Below are 12165 nucleotides of genomic sequence, written 5' to 3' on the forward strand. Positions count from 1 at the left end.
ACTCTAAAGCAAAAAGGACTCTCAACCACAGTCTGAAAGTTTTTAGGGCTGGTAGAAGCATTGCCTAAGGTAACAGTGACTCTTTCTGTTAATGGAATCAAAGAACAAAGAATCCTCCTTCCTTCCCTCTTTTAGCACCTCAAAAAGTTGTAAGCTCTGCTCTTGCATTTAATTCCTTCCTCCTACCAAATTTCTGATGAGGATAAAGGGTCTCTGGGCTTTGAAAAGCAAACAATTCCAAGGCCCCTGTTCCTTAGTACCTAGGGTAACCTGTCCTTTCCTTGAAGCTACAATTATTTTATCACTGCTGCTGAACACAAGCAAACCTGCTTGCCCCATGCCTTGAGCAGCTTGTTCCTGCTTCTGCACATCCCTTTCATCACATCAGCACAACTCCTGTTGCAGCTGGCAGTGAACTGGCTCTCATCTGGACTACCACTAGTCTGGCCCAGAAAAGACTTGGATCTACCTAGATTTATTCCTGACGCAGATCATTGCACAGCTGCGTGGACATCTGTGGAGGTGCAGGGGTGGCGGAAGGGAGAAGTGAATAACCAGGGATGGATTGCAGGAGACAAACTGCAATGCTGGCATGTGCAGCCATAGGATCTGAAACTGTAAAACTCTGCAAGAAATCTCCCTTAAGTCTGGCTCGCCCTTGACCATCTGAAATTACACCTAGAAGTGAAACAAGTCTTATCACCTTAGGACACTATTTTCAGCCATTTCCCTTGGCCTTGACCGTGTACCTACATCTGGGTCCCCTCCTAAGTAGGAGAACTTGTGAAGCCAAACACAGCAGCAGATTTTTGTAACAAAACTACCACCACAAGACCCTGAGATACAAAATGAGGAGGAACATAACCTGAGCAGCCCCCAGAAAATAAGCATGTTTGTCTACCCTAGTCTCATACTCCTCCTGTTACTGGCCACTGCTGCAGACAGGATCCACGGCTAGGAAGACTTCTCTTTGGACATGGTTGCTCTTCTCTTGTGCTTAATTAACCTGGTCTGATCACAGAAGAGACATTTTGACAGGGTCCTTAATCATAATTGTGACAGAGGTGCTATTGCTTGGGACTTCAACCTGTACTTACAAATTATACAATAATTCATATTTTTATGTTAAAAATTCAAAATATAAAATTATATATATAAATAAACAAAAATTATATATATAAAATAAATAAAAATTATATATATATATAAATATAATCTTCAGGCTAGTACTTCGGCCTGAAGATTTTAATGCTTATTGCATGACTTTGAATAAATAAATATTAGTAAATCAGCAGGGAGCTGCTTGGAAAACAAGATAGGAAAAATGTGATTCAGCACAGACACCTTCCAGCAAAAACTTCACAGCTCTTAGGTGACAGTGCCAGAATGTCATTTATAATAATTTGATGGTTCCACCTCTCATCCAGTCATTCTAAGACCCTGAGTCTTCATCACACAGGGAAAATCTGAGGCCACAGAAAAAGAAAAAAAAAAAAAAGCCTGCTTGAACAATATAAAGTGATTCTGCAGAAGTCTGGGGAAGGCAGAGACAGGAACCTGCAGGGGCACCAGGAGCTCTGCCTGGCACGCCAGAAGAAGTGGGAAGATTATGGATATCATAGATAAGTATGCCAACAGTTGGATGTTTGCAAGTAGTTTTTTCCTAGTAGCATTTTTCTACTGGTAAACAGAGAAAGCCTGTGATTTTAGACTGCTGGCCAGGTAGCTTTTTGAAAGGAAAGAACATCAGGTGTCTGATCCCATTTGGAGCAGATACATCAGCTGACAGAGAGGATTCTGTAGCCCTAACCTGGAAGGAGAACTCCGGACATCAGCCCCGTAAAAGTGCAGATAAAAGGTCCACCCTTAAGAGTCCGTATAGAGAGATCAGGGAAGGTAAAAGAGGCATTGAGCCCTGCAATTATGACAGCAGTATCTGGCAAACAAAATCTGCAGCCATGTGAACACTGAGAAATGTATCCTGATGAGAGAAGCCCTGCCGGATCTCATAGGACTATTTTCAGATGCTCTTGTACAAGAGTTGCTTTGCAAGCAAGTTACTTGTGCTTTAATCTTTCTGGGCTCAACCTTCAAATATAAAGCCAAGCACTAATGGGGCTGAAAGATCTCAACACAGCAAACAAGTCTACTGTGTCCAAAGGTCACTAATTGCTGCTGCTGTGGCCGCAGAAAAACTACAATATTCTGTAGACTTCCCTCATTACCATAAGCTGTGCTCTATGTTCACGTCCATCCATGTTGGAGCACCATGTGGTGTTTTCAAACTGAGACATCTCATCTCTCCTACCTGATCGACGGCATTAAATGTGACAGTTTGGATGAAAAGGTAATTGCTACAGCAAACACTCAAACCAGCTCCCTGTCACCCAAAGTCAGGCTGAGAGGTGCAGCACTGCAGAGGACTGATTTAGAAAGACTTTGATTCACTGGAGAGATGAACCAAGACCAACAGGACCGAGTTCACAGCAGGACATGTAGTGTGGAGAAATGCTAAGCACAATTCTAGAGTGGCTCGTGTTTGGTGGGGTAATTGTGTCAAAGAGAAGATTCACAGGGAAAAGGTGACAAAATGAGTTACAGTGACCAGACCACTCAGATAATGCCCGAAGAGGTGAGGGTACACTGGGATGTGTTAGCAAAAGATAAAATTTAACTGCTCCAGTCTCTGCAACACGACCAGTCCTCCACGGCAAAGCGGTGCTCACTCTTCTGTGGGTGCCTTTCAGGAGAGATGTAGCCAAACAGAAGACACCAGAGTGGGACAACCTGGACAGAACAGTGTGAACTACTGGCAAGAAAACCACCAGGCTGAACACGATCCCAGTCTTCTACTGTGAAGAGGCCATTGTAGAGAGGATGACATTGGCAAAGAACATTTAGGTTATATACTAGGGGGAAAACACTTTCTACTTATTATGAGAGTTATGTACTGGAATGGGCTACGTAGGGCAGCTTTATTGCAGACTTAAAATAAGACATTATCAGTTAATGAACAGGATTATATGATAAGGCTTCCTGTGACAGCTGAGCAAAACTGAGTGGCTTGGACAGCCTCTCCAGTTCTAGGTGCTATGTTCTCCCTAAAACCAGTGAAATACATTTACGTGGGTGTCATTTTGTTTAAAAAATCTTCCAATACAAATAAAATTAGGTTTTAAGAATCAGTTTTCCAGACTGCTAGCGCAGCTTAGGAAAACGAAAATGGGAAGAGCTAGAAATTCAGACTTAGATCTTAATTCCTGAGCTCCCCAAACCTGCAGATCTCAATGATTTTAGCAGAAAGTGTTGGCATCCTACCCTAAACTAAGTGTCTTGCAGGCCAGCTCCTGATGTACATAATATGTTCCAGGAGAGAAAATACATACTGCAAGACAATAAGAGTCAGACTGACAAAAAAAGCACACATGAATGCTTCTCATTTTAATCTCATCACTTTACATGATATAATAGCTCTTTTCTCCTTGCAAGAAAAACACTTCTGCTAGAACAACCTTGATTAAAACCAAATCTGAGGCTAGGCTGAGATTCACTCTACATCTTCAGGGAAACAAACTCCCTGCCATAGGAAATTCAGTGTACTAAGGGCATGATAGTTTGCCCTTCCCTGCGGAAGACATGGGCTAGAATCCAGAACAGCTTGAAGCCCCAGTTCAGCAGCAAAACTGTCAGACTACAAGAACAGATGTTCTTACCACATTGGTAAAATACTGTGGGTTTAAAACACGAGAAAGAAGGGAGTTACAGGAAGGGGAATTCTCCCACAGCAACAACTGCAGAAACAGTCCAGTATATGGAAAGATACCCCTGCTTTCCTGAGGATAACACGAGGGTAGGTAAATAAAAGAAGCAGAGCTCCCATATATTGTTTTAACTTCTTGCAAGGTAAAGGCAGACTGAAGGCAAAGACACAGTGGCTGTAGAGCAGGAATTGCTGATGTGAATTTTGATTAGCTGAGAACCAGCAGCGTGCTCTTCCCTGCCCGACAGTGCTCACAGCTCCATCAGGAGACAGAGTCTGGATTCTCTTCTGTCTGCTTTTACTCCTACCCAGAAGGAGTAAGTGTCTTTCCCCTGCACAAAGAACAATTCCTTCTCTGGTTTCCTCATATACACTGAGGAGGAGGAAGAGTGGGTATGACCAAGGCTTGGCTAGATGAATGACACCACAGCCCAGCAGATCCAGAAGCTGGGTATCAGGGGGAACAGAACATAATTACCTGGGATAGACACAAGCCAAAAAGCAATCCCAAGGAGCAGCTCACATGAAGGAATACAGTGGCTTTACCAGAAATTTTGATGACAAGCAGGATGCAAGTGCGTCTGCCAAGATAACCTTATCCATAATATGTTATTCATTACCAGTGTACACGGCCCTTACATCTTCAAGGTCTGCCTCAGGGTCCCCTGCAACCTTCAGTTAGTTAGTAGAACTTGCCTCAGTTTCCCCACCTACCTCAATACTCTCAGCTGAAACTACAGCTAAACCTCATGCTCGTGAAATGCTTTTAAAATGGTATTATTCCATTCCTTTACTTTGCACATTTCTACAGCAAAATAAAAAATGTTTATCTGCTTACTGGCACATTGCAAAGAAAAAAAAAACAAAACAAAAAAGCTTGCAAAGAAAACTGAACCTTACCAGTGAATTTTCAGGCTAGGACTAAAATGTATTTCAGAATGCTAATGAGGGCTTTATCTAAAAGTTAATCAGTAAAAAGAATTATGCAGAACAGGGCCTTCCAACACGGTACAGAGTGTTTAATGTTGCATGAATTTACACAGTAGCTGTTCTGAGCAGCAAGGCAGTCACTGAAGCAGAGCATCATCTCCTATGGAAATTATTCTTGTGGGGTGGTTTGTGGAAGTGCACACAAAAGTTCCAAATCAGCACAACGTGTTCAATCTCAGCACAAGGTATCCAAAATCCAACAATTACTCGAACGCCAGCACTGCAGAAGGCACTCAGTGCTCCTGAGACAGCAGATGGCGAGGGGTGCAGCCATAAGTTCAGAGTGCTGTTTGGAGCTAAGCTGCACAGACTGTACAGTACTGTTTGAGAACAAAACCATTCTGTTTGCTGTTCATAGGAAGAAGGAAGAGCTATTCTCGACTCCCCAGCTCATCATCAAATGTACACACACGAAGCTGCTTGCTAGTCCATCTTTTGATGAGAGATTGAGTATTAGATGTTTCGGGCCACCCACATGAAGAGGGACTGTCGATACAAAAGAAACATTCACATGAAATTAAAAAAAAGGGGCAAGAACAGCCTCTTCACTCACCGTGGTCTCCTGAAAGCCAAACCATACTGCTGACAAGCCAGGCCAACTGTTGGGGTGTAAACGATGGGCATGAATCTCTCAATGTCAGAGGTCAGCACTCGGTAAAAAAGCTTCTCATTCCTGTCTTGTAATGTCATAAGGACAATATATCTTAAAAGTAAAATAAAATAGATACACATTAGTATTTATGGTTGTTGGCAGTTTCATAAAAAGCACTAGTGGGCTCACTCGGTATGTACTCGGCTCTCCCAAGCCCTGACACTCCTCAGTGCTACATTATGAGCAGATACTTAGAGCAAAATTTCCCAGAGGACCTGGCCAGCTCCACCATCCTCACCAACAGCTCACAAAGACTCAGCAGGGTTGGAAGTCCAACCCATGCATAACTGCAGAATTTTGGAATTTCATTGAAGACAAATGCATTGGAAAAGGTCAAAAGTAGATTTCAGGGCTACCTGGGACACAGTGGGATATAATCTTTATTATAACAAATTATTATGCAAATTGTCAGATGAAATATGCATATATGCAAATATCAATATGCACATTTCAAAGCACTGTCTGTCCTGAAGTATTTCCAAAAAACCTCTCCATTTTCAAATGTTCTCAATTACTTAATCACTAAAATGAGAAGGATGGCTACATTTCATTTTGGAAAAAAAAAGACAAAGCCATTAATTTAGAAAATGAAAATGTTAAATCAGCTTTGTATTATTAGTGTTGTTCAGGCTTGCATGTGCATCACTAGGTTTATGTGAGCGCTTAGTGACTTAGAATACATTACATCTCTCCAAAGATTTTTCTTTCTTGAAAATGCTTCATTGGCTAAGATTGAATTTGTCAAACTGAAGCCAGAAAAATGAGTATATCAGAGAAATAGAGATTGGAAATGATGTTCTGCCTGAGAAACTTGTGTGAACGTAATGACAAACTCCCTTTTGTGTTCAGCACCCAATTTTGCAGCATGGCTTCAAAAAAAGCATCACACATTGCCAACAATATATGATTTGCAAGATCAACACAGGCATTTATAACACAGAAAAACCAATGTAATTGCTTTACAGCAGAAGAGTCCTGCTGCCTCAGTCCCCAGATCAACGGCAACTGAGACAGATGGAGATGCAAACCTCACCATCCATCACAACAGCAGTCAAACACCTTCTTCCACTGATAACTCTGATGATGAGCAATACTGGAAGCAATGGAAGCTCAGGAACAGAAACACTAGTCAATACACATCATTGCTTCTGCTTTTTATTTTTATCCTACCAGTTGGCAGGTTCTTTCTGTTCTTCCACCCAGTATTTTAGTGAATGCGTTGATGAGCATACGGATAGGTACATGCGGTACATGTGGTCATTCTACCTCCAGTGCCCTGAAGCGTGGGCTGACTGCCTTTTTGTTGTGCACTTGCACCTGAAGTATAGTGAATTGCTTGCCTGAGACCAGAGATCTCCAGCAGTGTGGTGGTTGAAAAAAGCAGTACCAGTGCTATTTTGGGACCGGGATGGCATGTAACTGAGGTGAAGGTGGACAGGCCAGAATAAAGACTGCCGGTGCTGGAGAGTATGGACAGCTGGAAAAAAGTGACTCTTGGGGAAACCTGTAAGCTTTGAAGCAGGAACCTCAGGTCTTCCTGGGGACTTCAAGAAACTGAAAATTAAAGGGGAAGGGAGAAGGAAATAAGATGGTTTTGACATACTTGTCTAGATCATTAGATTTGTTCTCGTAGTTTTTCATCACACGGAGCACTTGAACATCTTGGCTCAAGAAGCAAGGAGGAAGGAGGCCATGAATTCCCAGCTGCAGCCTCTCTTCAAGCGTAAAAGCCATTCCCTGGGAAGAAAAGAGGAAGGCATGTTCAAATGGCATGCTACGCACTACTAGAGTAAGCGACATCATGCAACTCCCGAGGGCCCTGAGGCAGTCCTCCCCTGCAGGGACCGTGGGGCTCGGACCACCCAGACCCTACAGCTTCTGGATTAGCAGTCTCAGCGCCAGCAGAGTTTTGATGATTCTCACTCTTGCTGTTTTAATTTGGTAGGTCTATATAGTGCACATGTCTTTAGAGTGTATATATCCTTAGGGTTTCTTTCACTTTATGCTCTTCTTAGATTACTTAATTAGCTTATGCTTACTAGGTTTAATGGCCTTCCTGAAAGCCCAGCTCTCGGTCTTTTACAAATCACATAACAGGTTTAGAATTATAGAATCATTTAGGTTGGAAAAGGCCTCTGAGATCATCAAACCCAACCATTAACCTAACACTGCCAAGCCCACCACTGAACCATGTCCCTAAGCACCACACCTACACAGCTTTTAAACACCTCCCAGGATGGGGGCTCAACCGCTTCCCTGGGCAGCCTGTTCCAATGCTTGGCCACCCGTTTGGCGAATACCATTTTTCCTGATCTCCAATCTAAACCTCCCCTGGTAAAACTTGAAGCTGTTTCCTCTTGTCCTGTCACTTCTTACTCACTGTCTTACAAAGACAGACAGCCACCTCACTGCAGCCTCCTGCCAGGCAGCTGTAGAGAGCGATAAGGTCCCCCCTGAGCCCCCTTTTCTCTGGGTTAAACGCCCCCAGTTCCATCAGCTGCCCCCCCCGAGCTGTGCCGCAGCCCCTTCCCCAGCCCCTGCCCGGCTCTGGACACGCTCCAGCCCCTCCGGGTCTGTCTGGGGGTGAGGGGCCCAACGCTGAGCCCAGGGCTCGAGGGGCGGCCGCACCAGGGCCCAGCACAGGGGGACGGGCACTGCCTGGCCCTGCTGGCCACGCTGCTGCTGACACCGGCCAGGGCGCTGCTGGCCGCCGTGGCCACCTGGGCACACGGGGGGCTCATGCCCAGCCGGCTGCCGACCAGCCCCCCCAGGCCCTTCCCCGCCGGGCAGTTCCCAGTCCCCTGCCCCCAGCCCGCAGCGCTGTGGGGGGCTGGTGTGACCCACGGGCAGGGCCCGGCACTCAGCCCCGTTGGGCCTCATACAACTGGCCTCGGCCCCTCGGCCCGGCCTGCCCAGACCCCCTGCAGAGCCCCCTGCCCCCCAGCAGGTCACACTGCCCCCAGCTCGTGTCCTCTGCAAACCCACTGGGGGTGCGCTCCAGCCCCTCGTCCAGGTCATCGATGAAGATACTGAACAGAACTGGCCCCAGTACTGAGCCCTGGGTGATTGGCTGCAAATGGATTTATCTTCATTCACCACCACTCTTTGGGCCCAGCCAGCCAGCCAGCTTTTTACCCAATGAAAAGTACATCCATCCAAGCCATGAGTAGCCAGTTTCTCCAGGAGAATGCGGTGGGAAACAGTGTCAAAGTTTTTACTGAAGTCTCTGTAGGCAACGTGCACAGCCTTTCCCTCATCCACCAAGCGGGCCACCTTGCCATAGAAGATCAGGTTCATCAGGCAGGACCTGCCTTTCATAAACCCACACTGACTGGGCCCGATCCCCTGGCTGTCCTGTGCATGCCATGTGATGGCACTCAGGATGATCTGCTCCACAACCTTCCCCAGCATCAAGGTCAGGCTGACAGGTCTGTAGTTCCCTGGATCCTCCTTCTGGCCCTTCTTCTAGACAGGCATCACACTGGCTAACCTCCAGTTAGGAAAGATTTAGATTTGGATACTGAATAGTATACCCAACTCATCAACTCATCATAGTATACCTAATTCATCAACTTCAGTTACCTTCTGGTTTTCCACCACACACAATGTGTATTAATGGCACATCAGCGGCACAGAAGACAGACACGACAGGCAGGATGCTTTCTCAGTGCTTTTTTTTAATTCAAGGAGTATATACAGTGCCACAAGTCTTACAGATTGGCTGTCACTGGCCCACAGATGAAGCTTGAATGCTAGATTGAGTGGGATAACCCTGCTCTTATGGGACAATTTCATCCTTCCTAGGCAGAAGCCTGATCGTGTCCCACTCACGTGCATGCAGGGGCTGATGCTCCAGACGACCAGCAGCGCCCTGTGCTAGACTCAGCCTGATGAGTAGCAACGGTAAATGCATTCTGCAGGCTGTGAAGAAGATTAAAAAAGGTCTTAGTCCTTAATTAATGGGATTTCTGCTATGCTGATAGCAGATTAGACAGCAGGATAGAAGGAAACATTTTCAGAACTGTCTAAGGAGCTTAAATCCCAGCAAAAACTTCACCCATAACTAACCAACCGACTCATATCTTGATGAACAGCTGGCAGTAAAATATTCAAAATCAGTAATTTTTGGACTACATCTAGTCAAGCACACAGACAAATGCTTTAAAAAAATCTTAATGAGCAGCTTTATGACTACATAGCTGTTAAAATGTTATTTTCTTCCATGGATTTAGTGTTTCTCTCTGACAAATAACTGTTATTACCGTTGCACAAGAAAATCTGAGGATGTATCTCGATGAACTTGGGTTTGGCAGCCTTCCCTCACCTCCTGTTGCTTGTTCCTGTCCCTGTGCCATCCCAATGGTTGTGCCAGCGCAAGCATGTGTGCAGTCACATGGTTAATCAGTGAAAGGAAGTACCTGGATTAAAAATAACCAGGTCATCTGAGCTCAGAGCAGCTCCCCTGGCTGACGATACACTGTGGATGGCTCTGCAGACATTGGCACAGCCCCTGGGGACATACAGCCATGGGAATGGACTGCTGGAAGAGCCATTCACTTATAAGTGGTGAATACACTTGTAAGCTGGTGAAAAAGTCTGTCAAACTATCAGTGATGCCAAGTAACCTGTGACAGGAAAGAGGAAAAGACTGAAACTGATTCTCCTGTTTGCCAGATCCATGCTTTGAGCATAGTATGACACTTCTTTTCCTAGTAAACTGTGTACTAGCACAATTTTTTTTTTTAAAAAAAAGTTTTCATATGTTTCAGAAAAAATATTCAGCCTCCAGGACATCTGAGAAGAAAATCATCTTTATCCCAGAAGCATTTTCAAAGTTTTTTCTGCTGGGTATTAGGATAGAGCCAAATATTTTTGAAATCTTTGATGTAAGAACATGGCAGAGAGAAATCATTCCTCTCCCAGCCAGCAGACCAGGAGGCAGCAGTTGCCTAGGAGGTGGGAGGTCAAGATTTTGCTGTCAAACCCAGAAATGAGATCGAGGTCTCTGTGGTCATTGTTGAATGGAGTGCCCAGGACGTGGCTGGTTCTGCTGAAGCGCCTGACATTTATGACTCAAATTTCCTTCCTGGACCTGAGAAGCCTTTCCCTAAATGAGTTTCATAGCAGAAATGCTAGGTTCCCACAAGATAAACTTCGAGTTTTTCTGAGTCATCATTTCTGAATTTAAAAACCCCAACATGTTCTCATCAGAAAAATAGTAACCATCCACATTCTCCACACTGGTGCCTTCTGAAATATTAGACTAAGATCAACATCAGTTCTCGGTCAGTATTTGGCTTTACACTGGCAATATTATATCACAGCAGAGAAAATACAGCTAACTGTGAATGTCAAAGTTTATCTGCAATGAATGGGAAAAAAAAAAAAGATACAATTTCAAACCATTTACTTCCTGCAGCCTTTGAACATGGAGGATAGATAATGGGAGACAGAAATATTTGGCAGTAAACACTCCACTTGCTCGTCTAGAGGGAGTCATATCACAGCTTGGCTGCTCAGGGTCTCAGACCTGATCTCAGACCAGCTTAGCAAAAAAAGTAAACCAGTGATGCTTACTCTCCCAAAAGAGGTAGAAAAGGCAGAAACACACTGTCCTAGGCATTATTGCCCCCAAGCACTAAAAATCTTCTTGCAGGATTTTTTTCAATAGGAAAAAAGGTCTTTCAGTTATTTGCCACGCACTAAAATAGTGAAAAGCTTCACCATTTCAACAAATGATCACACACCCAATACAAGAAAAAAACTTCTGTATTTCAGCTCATTTCTGTTCAAGGTAATACCATGACACCCTACGACACCAGCAGTCTGCACGGCCACTGGTAATCCCCCGTTTTGTTTCCAGTGGGTTGGACATCCCCAACGACCCAGCATGGGCAGGAGTTCCCTTTGCCCAGGGGTGGTGTGAGATCCGTGATGGAATTACAGCTGCCAAGAGGGTGAAGCACCTGTATTTGGGCACTTGCCCTTCAGTCCCACTGGGACTTTTTTCTCCTTTTAGGGGGAAATCGGCTGAAAAGTGTTCAGCAGTGTGCTGGGAAACCTCTTGAAGTGGTATTGGGAGTTAATGTAATAATTAGTAAGACTGAATAAGGCCAAAAGGGACTGTGGGGTTGTACAGCAGTTTGTCTGTGTAACTAGGGCTGGGAGGGACATTTGTGCGTGCCTTGGGCACAATGCCGCTCGGTGCTTAATTTCTGGCTAGTTTTTAGGTCTGCACAGTGCCAGGAGTATCTCCGTGTCTCCAGTGCCAACTCACTATTTTAAGACACAGCAAATACAAGACTCCGAACTTGAATCTTAAGCAATTTGGAGATCTATGCGCATGAATGCATGTTTCTGGACGGTGAGAGCAGATTGAACTGTTTAAACACCACAGTTGTGCTGTTAACAGTCCAAGGGTAAGCACGGTTGTGCTAATATACAACATCTCTAGCTCACTGCACTTTTGCATTTATTTCATTTGAACGAGCTATACCAGTACAAGCATCTTCATACTGGAGCAATTGCAGCCATGTGAGATGAGGAAGTCGCTGCCTTCACAATCAAGTTAAATCTCCAAAACACTTTTAAGTGCAGAGCTGGTCCATCATGCAGTGGCACTGTGGCAGGATTGGGAGCAGAGCAGAAATTGTCTGCTCTAACTTTGAAGGCTGCTTTCTGAAGTTTCTCGGAAGGTCTAGGAGTAGGACCCCTGGGTGAAGTGGTTATATTCACTGAAACAGCACAGCGTGAAATGAATTTG

The 12165-nt window shown here is 44.7% G+C and overlaps 1 protein-coding gene across 1 annotated transcript in view; it reads right to left on the minus strand.

The window, feature by feature from the left end:
• ME3 (malic enzyme 3) overlaps positions 1-12165 on the minus strand; it is a 136390-nt gene that overhangs the window by 54821 nt on the left and 69404 nt on the right. The window contains exons 2-3 of the mRNA XM_040584379.1: positions 7006-7139; positions 5304-5453 (exon numbers count right to left, since the gene is read on the minus strand). Coding sequence (XP_040440313.1) covers positions 5304-5453; positions 7006-7139 — 284 coding nt within the window. The remainder of the gene's footprint in view (positions 1-5303; positions 5454-7005; positions 7140-12165) is intronic.

The sequence above is a fragment of the Falco naumanni genome, chromosome 2, assembly GCF_017639655.2.
Source record: "Falco naumanni isolate bFalNau1 chromosome 2, bFalNau1.pat, whole genome shotgun sequence".
NCBI lineage: Eukaryota > Metazoa > Chordata > Aves > Falconiformes > Falconidae > Falco > Falco naumanni.